Genomic DNA, 13,483 nt, shown 5'->3' on the forward strand with positions numbered 1-13,483 from the left:
AAAAACCAAGAAGAGGAAAATCTTGACCTTTCAAATACAAAAAAACTGAATGCTACATAGCTTTCACTTCCATAATGTAACTTAATGACCTGCCTTTTCTTTTTATAGTTACAGTTGAGGGGCTCCAGCTGATCACTTGCCTAAAATTATTGCAAGCCTGGTGGGAAGCTTTTGAGGAGGCATAGTCATGTTTTCATTTCACTAGGAAATCATTTAGCAAATTACTGCTGTTTTGTAAATTACTGTGCTGCATAACTTTCATACTGAGAAACAATTTCTATTTTCCATAAAAATTGCAGATGAAAGGTTTCTACAATAAATAACCTGTATTTAAAACAAACCATTCCTAGAATTTAGAGAGTATGATACAGTATTTGTCAGGGGGAAATTTTAAAATATATTTTATTACTAAAATTTTTTAAATGCCACATTTTCTATTAAAGTCAGATTTTCATTTATTGTTTGTTTACTTTGTTAGCCTTTGAGGTGAATGTATAGAGGCTTCTGAGGACAAAATAACAAGCTGACTACTTATTTTTTGAAAGGAAAAGAGCTAATTTTGGAAATCAGATTTCTTCAAGCCCATGTTTTATATGTTGACGAGAGCCCCACAATCAGTAATCAACCTAAACAGAAAATGGTGTTGGGAGCAGTTTTATTACACCAAGTCCTGTTTAGGATGTCAGTCTGAAGGAAGGGAACTCAGTTCTTCCCACTTTGTGTTCAGGTAATAGGCCCAAACATAATCTGGGGAAATATGGCATTACCCCCACAAACATTCTAAGAGAATCACGCTCCAAATCTGGTGATCACTGCTGATGGGACAGGAAGCATGGCCACAAATCCAAGTCCTCTGGCCTTTTCCAGAAACACCTGGATAATGGAACACAGAGCTGGGTCTTTCATTTCAGTGGTGATAAGACAGAAAAGCAGAGGGAGAGAGCTTTTCCTTAGAGAGGTCCCATTTCAGTGCTGCCTTTTTATAAAAGAAGGGCTTGGGAACAAAAGTGAATGACTGATACTCATAAAGACTAATCAATATTAAGTAGACTCTCCTTAAACCTAAAGGTTGTTATGACTAATAAAGAGAAAATGCCTCATGATAGCTAACATTTTAAAATAACAGTCACAATAGGTACATATTAAAGTTAAAGTTCCTTATGCTTAGAACTAGTTATCATATCACTAGACTTAAATATCTGATCCTTGAATTAGAAATAAGTTAAATACATTGTGGCAAATGTGGAGAAGATTCAGAGGAATGGCATAAATGTGGTTTCATTGTTGCAAATAAAAGCCTTGAAGAAAAGATTAAAAGAACTGCTATGACTCATTTTGAAGATGAGTAGACTAAGAAATTATTTTTATCATTTTTTCCCAACCTTACTCAATCTGTATTTCCCATCTAAACCGCAGAATACAGAAAATAATTTGAGTGACTCTTTTCTCAATTCCTCCATGAGTGGTACATAACCAGTACCATTCTAGATCCATTGATGAGAACTTAATTCATTACATGCAAGTATACGAAGGCACCAGGGCCCAATTCTCTCTTTTAATGAAGTTGACAACAATTGGATTCACACTGAACCATAAACTAATGTTGGCAAGATATCTGAAACCTAGAAAATGCATTTAAAAGCAGGAGATATGTAGGCAAGATTAAAAAGTGGATTTCTAAAGGATAAATTACTTATGAATCCGTTGAGGAAAATTGCACAATTACACAATTTCCTTCTTTCAAGGATTTTGAAGTTAAGGTTTACTTTCTTCTCACTGGAGTGGAATGCAGTGTGTAGCCTCTGAAGACAGAGGTCTTAGCCCACCCTGAAATGTATGTTTTTCCAATGTAGGGCAATTCAAATGTCCAAAGGTTAGAAGGGGGAAGAGCAAGACACGCTGATACAGCTGAGAGGTGGTGGCCTCACATCCATCTCCTCTCTGAGGAACCCATCTCATGATGCAGAGAAACACCCATTTACTAGTGTCAGGAAATGCAAAAAAAGAAACTTCACATTGACAAAGAGAACACTGATGCTCTTTCTTGAGAGGAGTAAAACTTCATAGGGCTGCTCAGGTTCTTTAGAAATATCTTTCATTACATCTCTAATATTTTTTTCTAAAAAGATAATGCCTACTGAATCCAGAATACTGCTTTGATGACACAGAATTACCAATCTGAGTATCAACAATTGTTATTCAGAACTATAAACAAAAGATGTAGAATTTCTGACACACTACAAAAGACAGATTCAATGGAAATAGTATTTTATTTTCTAAAAGCAACTTGGTTTCTTTGTCTACTTTTCTGATGAAAGCAAACATATAAAATTTTTGGATATTTTAAGTTTTATTAGTTAAATTCCAAGTTATCAAATTCCTACTGTATACTGTTGCTCATAGTGATCTTTTATATTCATTAATCCACATTATCACGATTCTAGAATTGTTCGAAAAGATCACTATTGATTTGGATTGTACATTTAAACTACAAATGACTTTTTCTAGTGTTACTTTAAGGAGCATTTGGAAAAGGCATCAGTCACACTGTGGATACAATCTGCTTTCTCTGGCAACTTATCATTAATGTAAAGTGAGAGTCCATATTGATCTTCACTTATGTAAGCAGTTCACATGAATTTCATGAAACTGCAAGTGAGCAACAAAGGGCAAACTTTGTCTTCTAAGAAAACAGGGGTTTGAATATTTGAGTGCAAACATCACTTTTATAATCAACAAATGTTTACTTACAAAAGTTTCAATTGTAATGAAGTAAAGGTTGGAACAGTTAAAACAGCTTGAAGATGAATTAATATATGAATAAAACTTTTCTTGGCTTTGCCTAACTGCTCCCCTCTTTTCCATTTCCAGCTATTCAAGAGCAAGAAAATGAATCTGTGCCCCTGTCCTTAAGCCCAGACATCTCCTTAAATAAGTCACAGTTAGATGACTGCCCAAGGGACTCTGGTTGTTATATCTCATCAGAAAACTCAGATAATGGTAAAGAAGATCTGGAGTCTGAAAATCTGTCTGACATGGTACAGAAGATTACTATCACAGAGCCAAGCAACTGAACACACATTCTCAGCTCTACATCTACAGATGTGTTTGGATTTTAACTCTTCTTGAGCTAAAAGATCAAATAGGAGAGGAAGAGAAGTATTTGCAGATACGACCTGAAGTTAAAATGTTTTAATGGGAATGATTGTACATAAAAGTTCATAGCTCTAACATTTTCAGTTGTTGTAAGTAGTATGTATATTTATTATTTTAAATACTATATATTAGCATCTCACTTGCCTGTATCATAAAAAAGTATAGTGTAAGTTTTTAGTGTGTGAGACATGAACTTTATTTGGCTTTATAAGTGCAAAATGATTTTCCAAAAAAAATCCTCCTTTTTTATACCTACCAGTTTTGAATTAATGTATATTACTGAATGAATCATTATGGAGCATGTGTCTGTTTAACCAATTGTGCAAGCAGCACTTACATTCATTTTATAATTACTGGGAACGCGTGTGTTAATATTGGAGGCATTTTATCCTGATCCATAGTGAAGTTTTAGTAACTGTTTTTTGTTCATTTCTTCACTGTTATCTATGTAAAAGTATAGATAACAATATATTGTAAATTCTGATTGAGTAAAACTAATTTTAATAATTGTACAGATTTTTCACCTTTTAGTGTAAATATTTAAAATTTTGAAATACCCTAATTTTAATAATAAAAAAAACTATGTGCATTTGATATTTTCCAGACTAGTGTTACTGAAGGCATATTCATCTAAGAACTTTACACAAAATTTCTTATGTTTTCACATATCTCATATACATGTATATATACATATACATATATATATATATATATATATATATATATATATATATATATATATATATGATTTCCAAACCAATTGCTTCACCTCAGTCTCTCTCCTAAACCCTGGATCTGTGTTATCCCACTTCCTGAATCCCTGTATATTAGCTCAGGCTGCCATAGCAAAACACCATAGTCCGGGTGGCTCAAACAACAGAAATTTATTTCTCGCAGTTCTAGAAGTTAGAAGTCCAAGATCAGGTTGCCAGCATGGTTGGGTTCTGGTGAGATCTCTCTTCCTGGCTTGCAGATAGCCACCTTCTTGCTGTGTCCTGAAACGGCAGAGAGAGACAGGGTCTTTGGGAGATAACTAGGTTAATCCCTTGTCTCAACCTAATCATCTCCCAGAGACCTTATCTCCAAATACCATGCATTGGGGTTTAGAGTTCCAACACATGAATGTGAGGGGCTGGGGAGACACAGCTCAGTCCACTGCACTCTAGGAAGCTTCAACTCAGCATATTCAAATCCTTGATTTTCTCTGCAACCTTGTCTCTCCTATTTTATTCCCAATCTACCTCTCTCTTTAACAGTACCAATACCCACCCAGTTACCCAAAGCAGAAAATAATTTCTTGCTTCATCTCACATATATCCTTCTCATACAGATTCAATAAATAATCAATCTCTATGGATCAAACTTCTAGAAACGCTTTCATATTCACAGCTTTCTATCCATTCCCATGGTTGCTGCCTTGCTTTGGGACTTCATACTGTCATGTGCAAAATGATGTAACAACTTTCCAACTGACCTCTGTCCTATCAATGCCCTACCTTCTAATCCATCCTCCACATGGTCTCTAGAAAGATCTTTCTAACAAAAAATTCAAATCACATACTTCCCAGCTTAAAATTTTTTAATGGCTTTTCACTATCTTTGGTATAATACTTAAATCTCCGGGATATATAAAGTCCTTCTCAACCATTTTTAACCTTCCCTATGAGTCATCTTTCCTCTCTCCCTTCTCACCCTACACTCTCCAGCCATAACAACCTTCTTGCAATTCCCTGAGTTCACTATTTCCTTTGTGACTTTTCTTACGCTATTTATTTTGCTGGAGTGGCTCCTGTTATTTTTTTATATCCAGAAGCCTCCCTCTGTTTTCTGTCTTAAGACTCATCACAAAAGTCATTTACTCCGTGACGCCTTCTGTGAGTCTCTTTAGTGTCCTCCACTTTGTTTTTTCATAGCAATTTGTATCTCTGTTAGTTGTAACACATCATATTATACTTTATCTATTTGCGTGACGCTTGCCCTTTCACGAGACTGTGATCTCCTGGTGACAGAGACTATTCCGTTTAGTCATTTCAATCTCTGGCATAATCCCAGACAAAGAGTGGACATTCAGGAATTGTTTGCCGGATTGCATTGAATATAATGATTATCCCCATACAACACACTCCATATTAATATTTAAATCAATCTACCCAACCTATACAATACCTTCCAAAGTGGCCAAAAAGTTTTTCAAATTAATTTTAAAAATTAGGAAAAATCAGGAAACACAAAGTGGTGTTTCAAATGCTGGAGGAAACACACAGTTAATCTCTAGCATATTTTTCCAGATCCATGAGAGGTGATCCCAGATGCAGTACCCAGGTCAGGAGTAAAGCACATGTCTACTTCTGTTCCTTCCTCTCCACAGCAGGAAATAGTGTTTCAATTTCAAATTTCCAATATGCTGGCTCCATCATGGCCCCACTCCTGCTAGGACTACCACTTCAAACAGATTTTTCTAGGGCCTCCATAGACACAGCACAACCACTGGCCATACTTCTTAATCTTTAATCAATCTGCTGCCTCAAGGAGGTCAAAAGAGTAGAGCTTCTTTATGAAGATGTCAGGGAATTGTAAGCTGGTGAGCATATAAGGAACTTCCTGATTGTAAAATGGTAGAAACTTGTGAAACATATTCAGTCACAACTTCCATCCCTTCAAAATGAAGGTACCCAATTAAGAATTTAGAGAAATACTTTTGAGCAGAAGTGCTGCAGAGGCCTTGAGGAGACTGAAGCAGATGAAGAGAAGCTGGATTCATGCAAAGAGAGAAGGAGGAAAGCAGAGACGCCATGAGGTTTCAGCTGCCGGCAGAAATAGTTCATCCAAGGTTGTGAGGGACTTAGACCTTCCACTGTTGACTAGGAGACAGATGTGAAAGTGGTTCAAGGGTCGACATTTTAATCTTTACCAGATGATTACACTGGCTTTGTGCTTCTAGGCTGAAACCCAGTGAGAGTTCCAGTCTCATTCACTTGTTTATTCATTCAACAGTATTTAGATACGGAATACATATGCTGCCACAAAGGCCCTTTGGATCAGATAATCTGCATCAGAATCTCGTCATCACCTCTCCATTGGACACAACTGGGTCTTTTAGTACAGAAAGGTTGTAAAACCACTGTGGAATGCAATTATTATTCTGATCTCAGGGATAGCCCATATTTACAGATTCAAGTACGTTGTGACAACATGCACGGTTAGAGAAATTTTATTTCAGATAAGTGGATAAAATCTTCATAATACTATTTTGATAAGAGCAAAAATTAGATGATTTAAATTCTGACATCCCTCCCCTCTCCCATTCTACTTCTGATATAAACACAAATGTATCTTCACCCTTAAGAAGCTTTTTTTTAAATCAATCAAATTGCAAAGAGAATTAATTAAGAAATAAAATAACTTTTAAAACTTCTAAAATGACAGGCAGCTAAAGATTTTCAGGCTTTAGACAACGTCCAATTCACTGAGGTTACAGTCAAGTGCCTTGCAACTTCCTGAGTGAGGCCAAATTGATGACATTTCATGTTGAGAAACTTCCGTTACAGCGTAAGTTCTGAGAAAAATAATGTGATGAAATTTTAGATACTCCATCACCCCCCCACACACACATGCACTTCCATCCCCCAACCACTGATAAAGAAAACTGTATAACTAATCAGCATGCAGACTTCAAGTACTCCTTCATAAAGTGGGAATTCATGCTGAAATTATGTAAAGGTTGAGAGCAAAATGAATAGACTAAATATAGGCAAAAGAACAGCAGTTTCTAAATTTGACCGTGTTTCTTGGCTGTGGAAATAAGATAGAAGTAACCCACACTTTACGCTACCTGCCATCTTACCACTGAATTCATCTCATCACAGCCAACATTGATCTGAACACAGAGCCTGGAGATCTGGGTTTGAGGACTATGTGACTTTGGGCAAGTCACTTATCCTCTGAGCTTAGTTTTCTCCCCTCTATCAAATGTATATAATTATAGTACTAATATTCCATATTATATTGTTGATTAAATGAGATAAAATGTCCAAAGCACTCAGTGCAAGGCATGCAGTATGTGCAGGAAAACTGATGTCTGAGCATGACTCAAAGCAGCACACATGCTACCATAAGACAAGCCATGGTCTAGCAGTGACTTGAAATTCTTCAGACACAAATCTCCCGTGGGCTAAGACAACTGTGTTGTCCACAAGCAAGACAGAGAGTCAGCTGCTTTAGCAGACCCTCACAGAATAAATGACCATTTTTGTCATGACAGAATATTTCTTTGTTTATCCCCACTAGCTCTACTAAAAATAAATAAACCTAACTACCTCCCCCCATCAAGACAGAGTAAAATAAAATGATAACAATAGCAAATAAATATTTTTTTCAAGAAAGATGATTTACTTTGTTTACTCCTGGCAGTTTAGGAAGAGGTTATATTGTATGCGGCTCTGAGTCCTCACTCTTGGTACCTGATAGGGATAATCATTTTTGAAGAATAAATGAATAAACATATAAATGAATGCTTACATTAAATAAATAAAAGATCTGGGGTGATTACTGCATCTTGGGCCTTGGTATTTGCAGTAGAGAGTTACAGCTGATTGCGCTAAAGCCAACAGAGAAGCTCTCAGGAAGACAGCCTAAATGTAAAATTTACTTACTTGCAAAGCTTATGGGCATTTACACAAGTGATCTACCATGGGAAATCAAAGCACGGAGACAGGTTACGGGGAAAATAAAAGCTTTTCATCACTTCTCCTTTCCTTCTCCATCATGCAGACTTCTCACACACACAGAGGATCAGTGTGTCCAAATGATGTATATTATAAATGAGGAAGCCATGACAGAAGAATATAAAACATGACATTAGAATGTTCAGAGATTTCTTTTGACCTCTGTGGTCCCTGGTGAGCATGAGTGCAAAGCACTGTCTCCTCACAGGAAAGAAGTGAAATCCTGATGCACAAGCTAAAGGGACTGTTTTCCTCTCTGAGTATTTGGGCACTGGGCCAAGTGAATGGGCAGGAATCATTCCATTTGCAGAGTAAAATGGGGTGAAAAGCACTTCTGGCACACTTCGTCCATATAAATTATACTTGTTTGCAATTCATCAACTCCTCCTCTCCTTTATATCCGTATGTAATGTAAATGATCATCTTTCTCTGAAGCTCCATAATGATGCACAGCTCAAAAATGTGATAGAATCAGCTAAAAGAGAGCAGATGGAAGTTTTTCCCCCCAATATGCATATTCATAAAAAATAGAGAACTCAACAAAAGGAGATACAGAAGTACTTGTACCCAGGGGCTGCATCAACTTATGTACAACAGTAAAGTTGGTTTTCTGCCACTATTTATTCTTGAAATCTTTACTCATTCATTCCAGCAGAAATCATTGAAAATGCTCTTAAAAAAAATGTTTCTCTGTATAACAACAAATATACTTCCCTTTGGATTTTTATTGCACCTTAGAATCCATGATTCAGGAAGAAATAGTTAAATACTTTACTAGAAAAGTAAAATTAGAAGGCAAACTATGTGAAAAAAAAGTGAAGACTTCAGTGTTCCTTTAGCAGTAAGGACTACAGGTATTTAAAAGCACACTGTTACACCAACTGATTAGTAATGTGAAGAATAAAGTTCAGAATAAAGAACTGTCTGGACGGCATTCAGCTTTTTTTTTTTTTTTTTTTTTTTTTTTTTAGTATCTGACTACTCAGAGGCTAAGGTGGTTCACACTTGTGTACTGGAGAAGCAGCACTGCTACGAGAAATTTTGTTAAGATAATGAATACAGTATCAGGTGATATCATACAAGAAACTAACTGCAAAAGAAACGGTTTTAAAAAAAGAATTGTAAGAAAAGCAATCAAAGGGTGGTTATGAACTTTGCTTACATAATCAAAGTGGTATGCATACCAAAATTAGACATCTCTGACTCCCTGTGTTCACCCTCACTCTCCACGTGGGAAGCCCTGGTGTCCACACAGGGAGGCTAACCTGCATGGACCACATTCTTGATCTGTGTCCTCGGGTTCCTGTTAGGCTCAAAGAATGGAAAGCCCCATTAGGAGACTGAAGAGAGAGAGGGGAGTGAAGTCAGGGCATTTGCTCTCTCCATGAGATCACCTGTGCTGGCTGTCTCCCTTAATCAAAGGTCACTAGTCCCCCAGAGGTGACTTTTTGTAATGACTCTCTTTCCTTCAAATTCTGGTAATTGTCTCATCTTCTAAGGCCTATATTTAATAACAGCTCTTGCCTATTAGCTCTCACTACCTGCCCAGCCCTTAATGGTGCCCCCACTCTCCACCCTGCCCACGGATTTGTAATTAGCCCCTTTATAAATAAGCCTTCCTTGAATTACCTTCAGTCTATTGTGCCATATGTTTCCTGTTGGGAGCTGGACTAGTGCACTGATCCACCACCATCGCTCATGACTTCCAGTCGCTTAGGTCATGTTCTTGAGTCCAGTGAGCACTAGTGCTTTGTGACTCCAGTTTAACCATATTTACGTGGTCTCGGGTCATTTCTCTTTCACTACCAAGCTCCATTTCTGCTGACAATCAAATGGCTTCAGGGTAGAGCATTTCCACTAACACTACCAAAACTCATACCATTTACCCTTTCAATTCCTTATCCATCTGCTTCATGGGGCCAATCTACATGTTTCTCCTTTTCTCAAGCAACTAAGAATCCTTGGAATTGAGGTGACTGGTAGCATAAAAATGAAGGTTTTCATGGTGCAGTTCAGGCCAACATAACTGCAAGGAACTCATGTTCTACCTTTTTCTAACAACTGAGCCCACAGTCCATTTTGCTATGAAACATAAGATTATTTCTATTAGGACAATATACCATCTACTACCATTAATATCTATCCACCAACTATGTAATAAAATAGAATGAAGCAAGTGCATAGTTTAGCTGGTTGCTCCATAATCACAAGGATTTGACATTAATGACAGTTTTTGGGTTTTTTGGGTTTTTTTTTTTTTTAGTAAATGTGATAGCACACAGCTACTGGAATTTCACTAGCAAAGTTTCATTTCTAAAATTCTTTAATTTTGAGTTATATTTCGTCTATAGTATCATTCACTAACATGGGTCTCTCATACACAAAGCCTTAGGCCTCAATCTCTGAAGAGAGTTACTGTAAAATACGGATACCCAGATAATTTGCATGATTAATGAAAATATGTTTTAGAATATTAAACATTTAAGATGTTAGCATTTAGCAGGCTTTCTGACAGAAGTTAAAAGACTATTAGAATGACTGATGAATTGCTACAGTACATTAGCCCTCAGAGTAGGGGATGTGCTAGAGGACATTTACGCAACTTCTTAGCATTCTTGGTTTTTTTCCTTTTCCACTCACCCCTCCTCCAACTAAGCTGTCCTTTTGTGGCCTTGATTCCTTGGTTCTGTTCTAAATGACCAAGCGTAGAATTCTAAAAGTTTTGAGGACTTGAAAATCACATGGAAAGCAACTGACAGGGAGAAAGAAAGCAACTGGATTAGCTAGGGATTTACACACAGTTTTCTGGCACATAGTAGGAGATGGATAAAAATGTGTTTAAGGAACGAAACATCTTTTTTCATGGTTCAGAGGATCTTACCTCAACATAGTGGAAAAAATGAAACAGAAAGTTCCTCCTTAGTTAGTGTCAAGGTCACTGCCAGGCTAGCTGCTTGTAACTGGGGAATGTAAGTAGACACACTTACTCTTTCCATTTGTTAGGAACTGTGTTTCAAAATGAAACTACATGCTGGCGTCTTTCTAGAGCCTTTTATCTCTGATCGCTGCAGAGCTTATCAGTACCTATGTGGTCATTTATTTCCCTCCTCTTGTTATACTTAGAGATGAAATATACCAGAAGGGACTGTCAGGAAGTGTTTATATCCCTTCTGGGTAAAAAGTAAAATACCATTGGAAAGGTAGGACCACAAGAAATACCAAAATAAATTCTAAAGGTAGGAGCAATAAGCTGCTTAATGGCCTTGCTTTGGGGGAGACAATTAACATTACTTTAATTTATACGAGGTATTATCATGAAGTTTATGAGCTCCCTCTCTGAGCTTTACTTGCCAAAGCCTGCTTCTTTAGGCAGCCTTACCTTTAAAGTATTATTTAGTTTATAGTTCTCCAACTCACTTATTACACATCACCCTTATTCCTGTGTCAGTGAGCACTGAGAAAAGTACATTGTTATACATCATCTAGAATCCCACTACATAGCCATTAATGCAAAAGTGAACAGGTTAAATGTAGCAGCCTGAATAATCACCCCCAAAGACAGAAGATTCTAATTCACGGAACCTCATAAATATTACCTTATTTGGGAAAAGGGTCTTTGCAAATGGGATTAAGAATCTTGAGATAGGGAGACTATCCTGAATTATCTGGGAGGCCCTAAATGTAACCACGAGTGTCCTTATATGAAAGAGGAAGGAGATTTGACACACAAAGAAGGGAAGGCAATGTGAAGACTGAGCGCAGATTTGAAGATGCTGACTTTGATGATTAGAGAGATGTGTCCATAAACCAAGGAATGCTAGCAGCTACTAGAAGCTGGAAGAGGCAAGGAATGGATTTTCTTCTGGAGCCTCCAAAGGAAGTGTGATCTTGCAGACATGCTTTGGATTTTGGTCCAGTGATACTAGTCCTAGACTTCTGACTTCCAGAACTAGGAGAGAATAAATTTCTGTTGTTTTTTAAGCTACTGAGTTTGTGATAGTTAGCACAGGAAACTAACACAGTATATAAACCATTTTCAGGCTTAAACAAAAGGATAGTGAACTCTATTCATGTTCATTACTAGGAGACATGTGAAAAATTATATTATTAGCAGTAAGTTTAATACAAAACTGTATCAACATATATATCCTTTGAAAATTATGTATATTCTTCTTTACTTACATTAAGCAAGCCATTTTTTTAAAACAGGACAAAAACCTCTTTCAATAAAATACTGAATTTCTGAAAATGACAAGTATTTTTACCCTTCAGATGTTTTAAAATTTCACTTGATGAGTATGCTTTCTTTCTTTCTTTTTTTTTTTCTTTTTTTTTTTTTTTAGTTTTCTTTGTGGGGGAGGCAATTAGGTTTATTTTATTTATTTCTTTTTAATGGAGGTAATGGGGATTGAACCCAAAAGTTCATGCATGCTAAGCAAGCACTCTACCTCTTGAGCTATACCCTCCCCCTAAACATGCTTTCTTTCATCCCTACCTGGAACATGGCTGTTACGGGCTAAAGAGCATAACGCAAGTTTAAAATGCCCTTGCAAAATAAAAAAGTCCTGATTTTGGCTTTATTAAGACCAGAAGCTTCCTTTAAGACTTGGACATATTTATTTTGCTTAAAGAAAAACGATATTTTTATCATGACTTATTTATTTCTTCATTTCTTCATTAAATATTTATTGAACATGTTCAGGGTGCCTGGAAACTCTACTCAGCTCTGGGAATAGCAAGACGAATAGCAATAGCACCTGTTCTCAAGAAGTTAAGAGTTCAGTGTGCTCCTCTGGCAAATGTGTAAATAAATAAATCCCTACGAAATGTGATATGCTAGAGTAGCAATATAGGAAAGTGGTATGGAAGCAGAACTTAAAAATAAGTCATTCATTTCAGAACCAAATGATTCTATGAGCTTGAGAAGAGTTAAACTGTGTCCAGGTATTTGCAGTAGAAAATAAATGTAACACATTATATTGGAAGGGTTTCTTATACTTTCTTTTGTTGCCCAAACATCTGGGACATTCATAGTCAAATCGTATTCAATGTTACAGTAGACAAGATTCAACACCTTCAGATTCTAGATAACAGAATTAGCAAATTATAGTAGTTTTCTCATGGTTTCAAAAACAACTACTTGTACAATAATGGTTGCTTAATTAAAACTTACCCAACTGAAACGCCCATTTATGTGAAACAAATGTTTGTGCTATAGACATCAACCAGCTCTTCACATGAGTAGCTAACAATAAACAATGGAATGATGCTCGACAAATATCAGTTAAAACAAATTGTTCCCAATAAACTTTGTCCTAAAAAAAATACACTCCTGTATGGGTACGTACTCATGTGTGCAGATGTGCATGCACGCACACACACACACACACACACAAACACACACACACAGCTTTGCTTTTGTAACTTGTCTTCTTTCAAAGGTCAATTAGCATTAACTGCATCTTAAAGACTGTATCTTCATTTTATCATTGAGTCCAGTTTTAGTCTCTAATAAGACATGAATTTCAGGTCGGACCTGCTACATAATGAGAAACATCCAGGATGCTTAGCATAATGACCCAGTGCAAGATGAAAATGTGGAG

At 36.6% G+C, this 13,483-nt stretch overlaps 1 protein-coding gene and 1 long non-coding RNA gene across 4 annotated transcripts in view; one reads left to right on the plus strand and one right to left on the minus strand.

Annotated features, from left to right (window-relative positions):
* Positions 1 to 3,750, plus strand: part of SAMSN1 (SAM domain, SH3 domain and nuclear localization signals 1) — a 128,915-nt gene extending 125,165 nt beyond the window's left edge. For both annotated transcript variants that reach the window (XM_045520811.1, XM_010960274.3), the window contains one exon: positions 2,872 to 3,750. In XM_045520811.1, the coding sequence (XP_045376767.1) occupies positions 2,872 to 3,074 (203 nt within the window). In that variant the 3' untranslated portion in view covers positions 3,075 to 3,750. The remainder of the gene's footprint in view (positions 1 to 2,871) is intronic.
* The window catches only part of LOC105073091 (uncharacterized), a 159,342-nt gene that overhangs the window by 79,242 nt on the left and 66,617 nt on the right, over positions 1 to 13,483 (minus strand). The gene's annotated exons all lie outside the window — the stretch shown is intronic.

Source organism: Camelus bactrianus, chromosome 1, assembly GCF_048773025.1.
Source record: "Camelus bactrianus isolate YW-2024 breed Bactrian camel chromosome 1, ASM4877302v1, whole genome shotgun sequence".
In the NCBI taxonomy this organism is placed as follows: Eukaryota; Metazoa; Chordata; class Mammalia; order Artiodactyla; family Camelidae; genus Camelus; species Camelus bactrianus.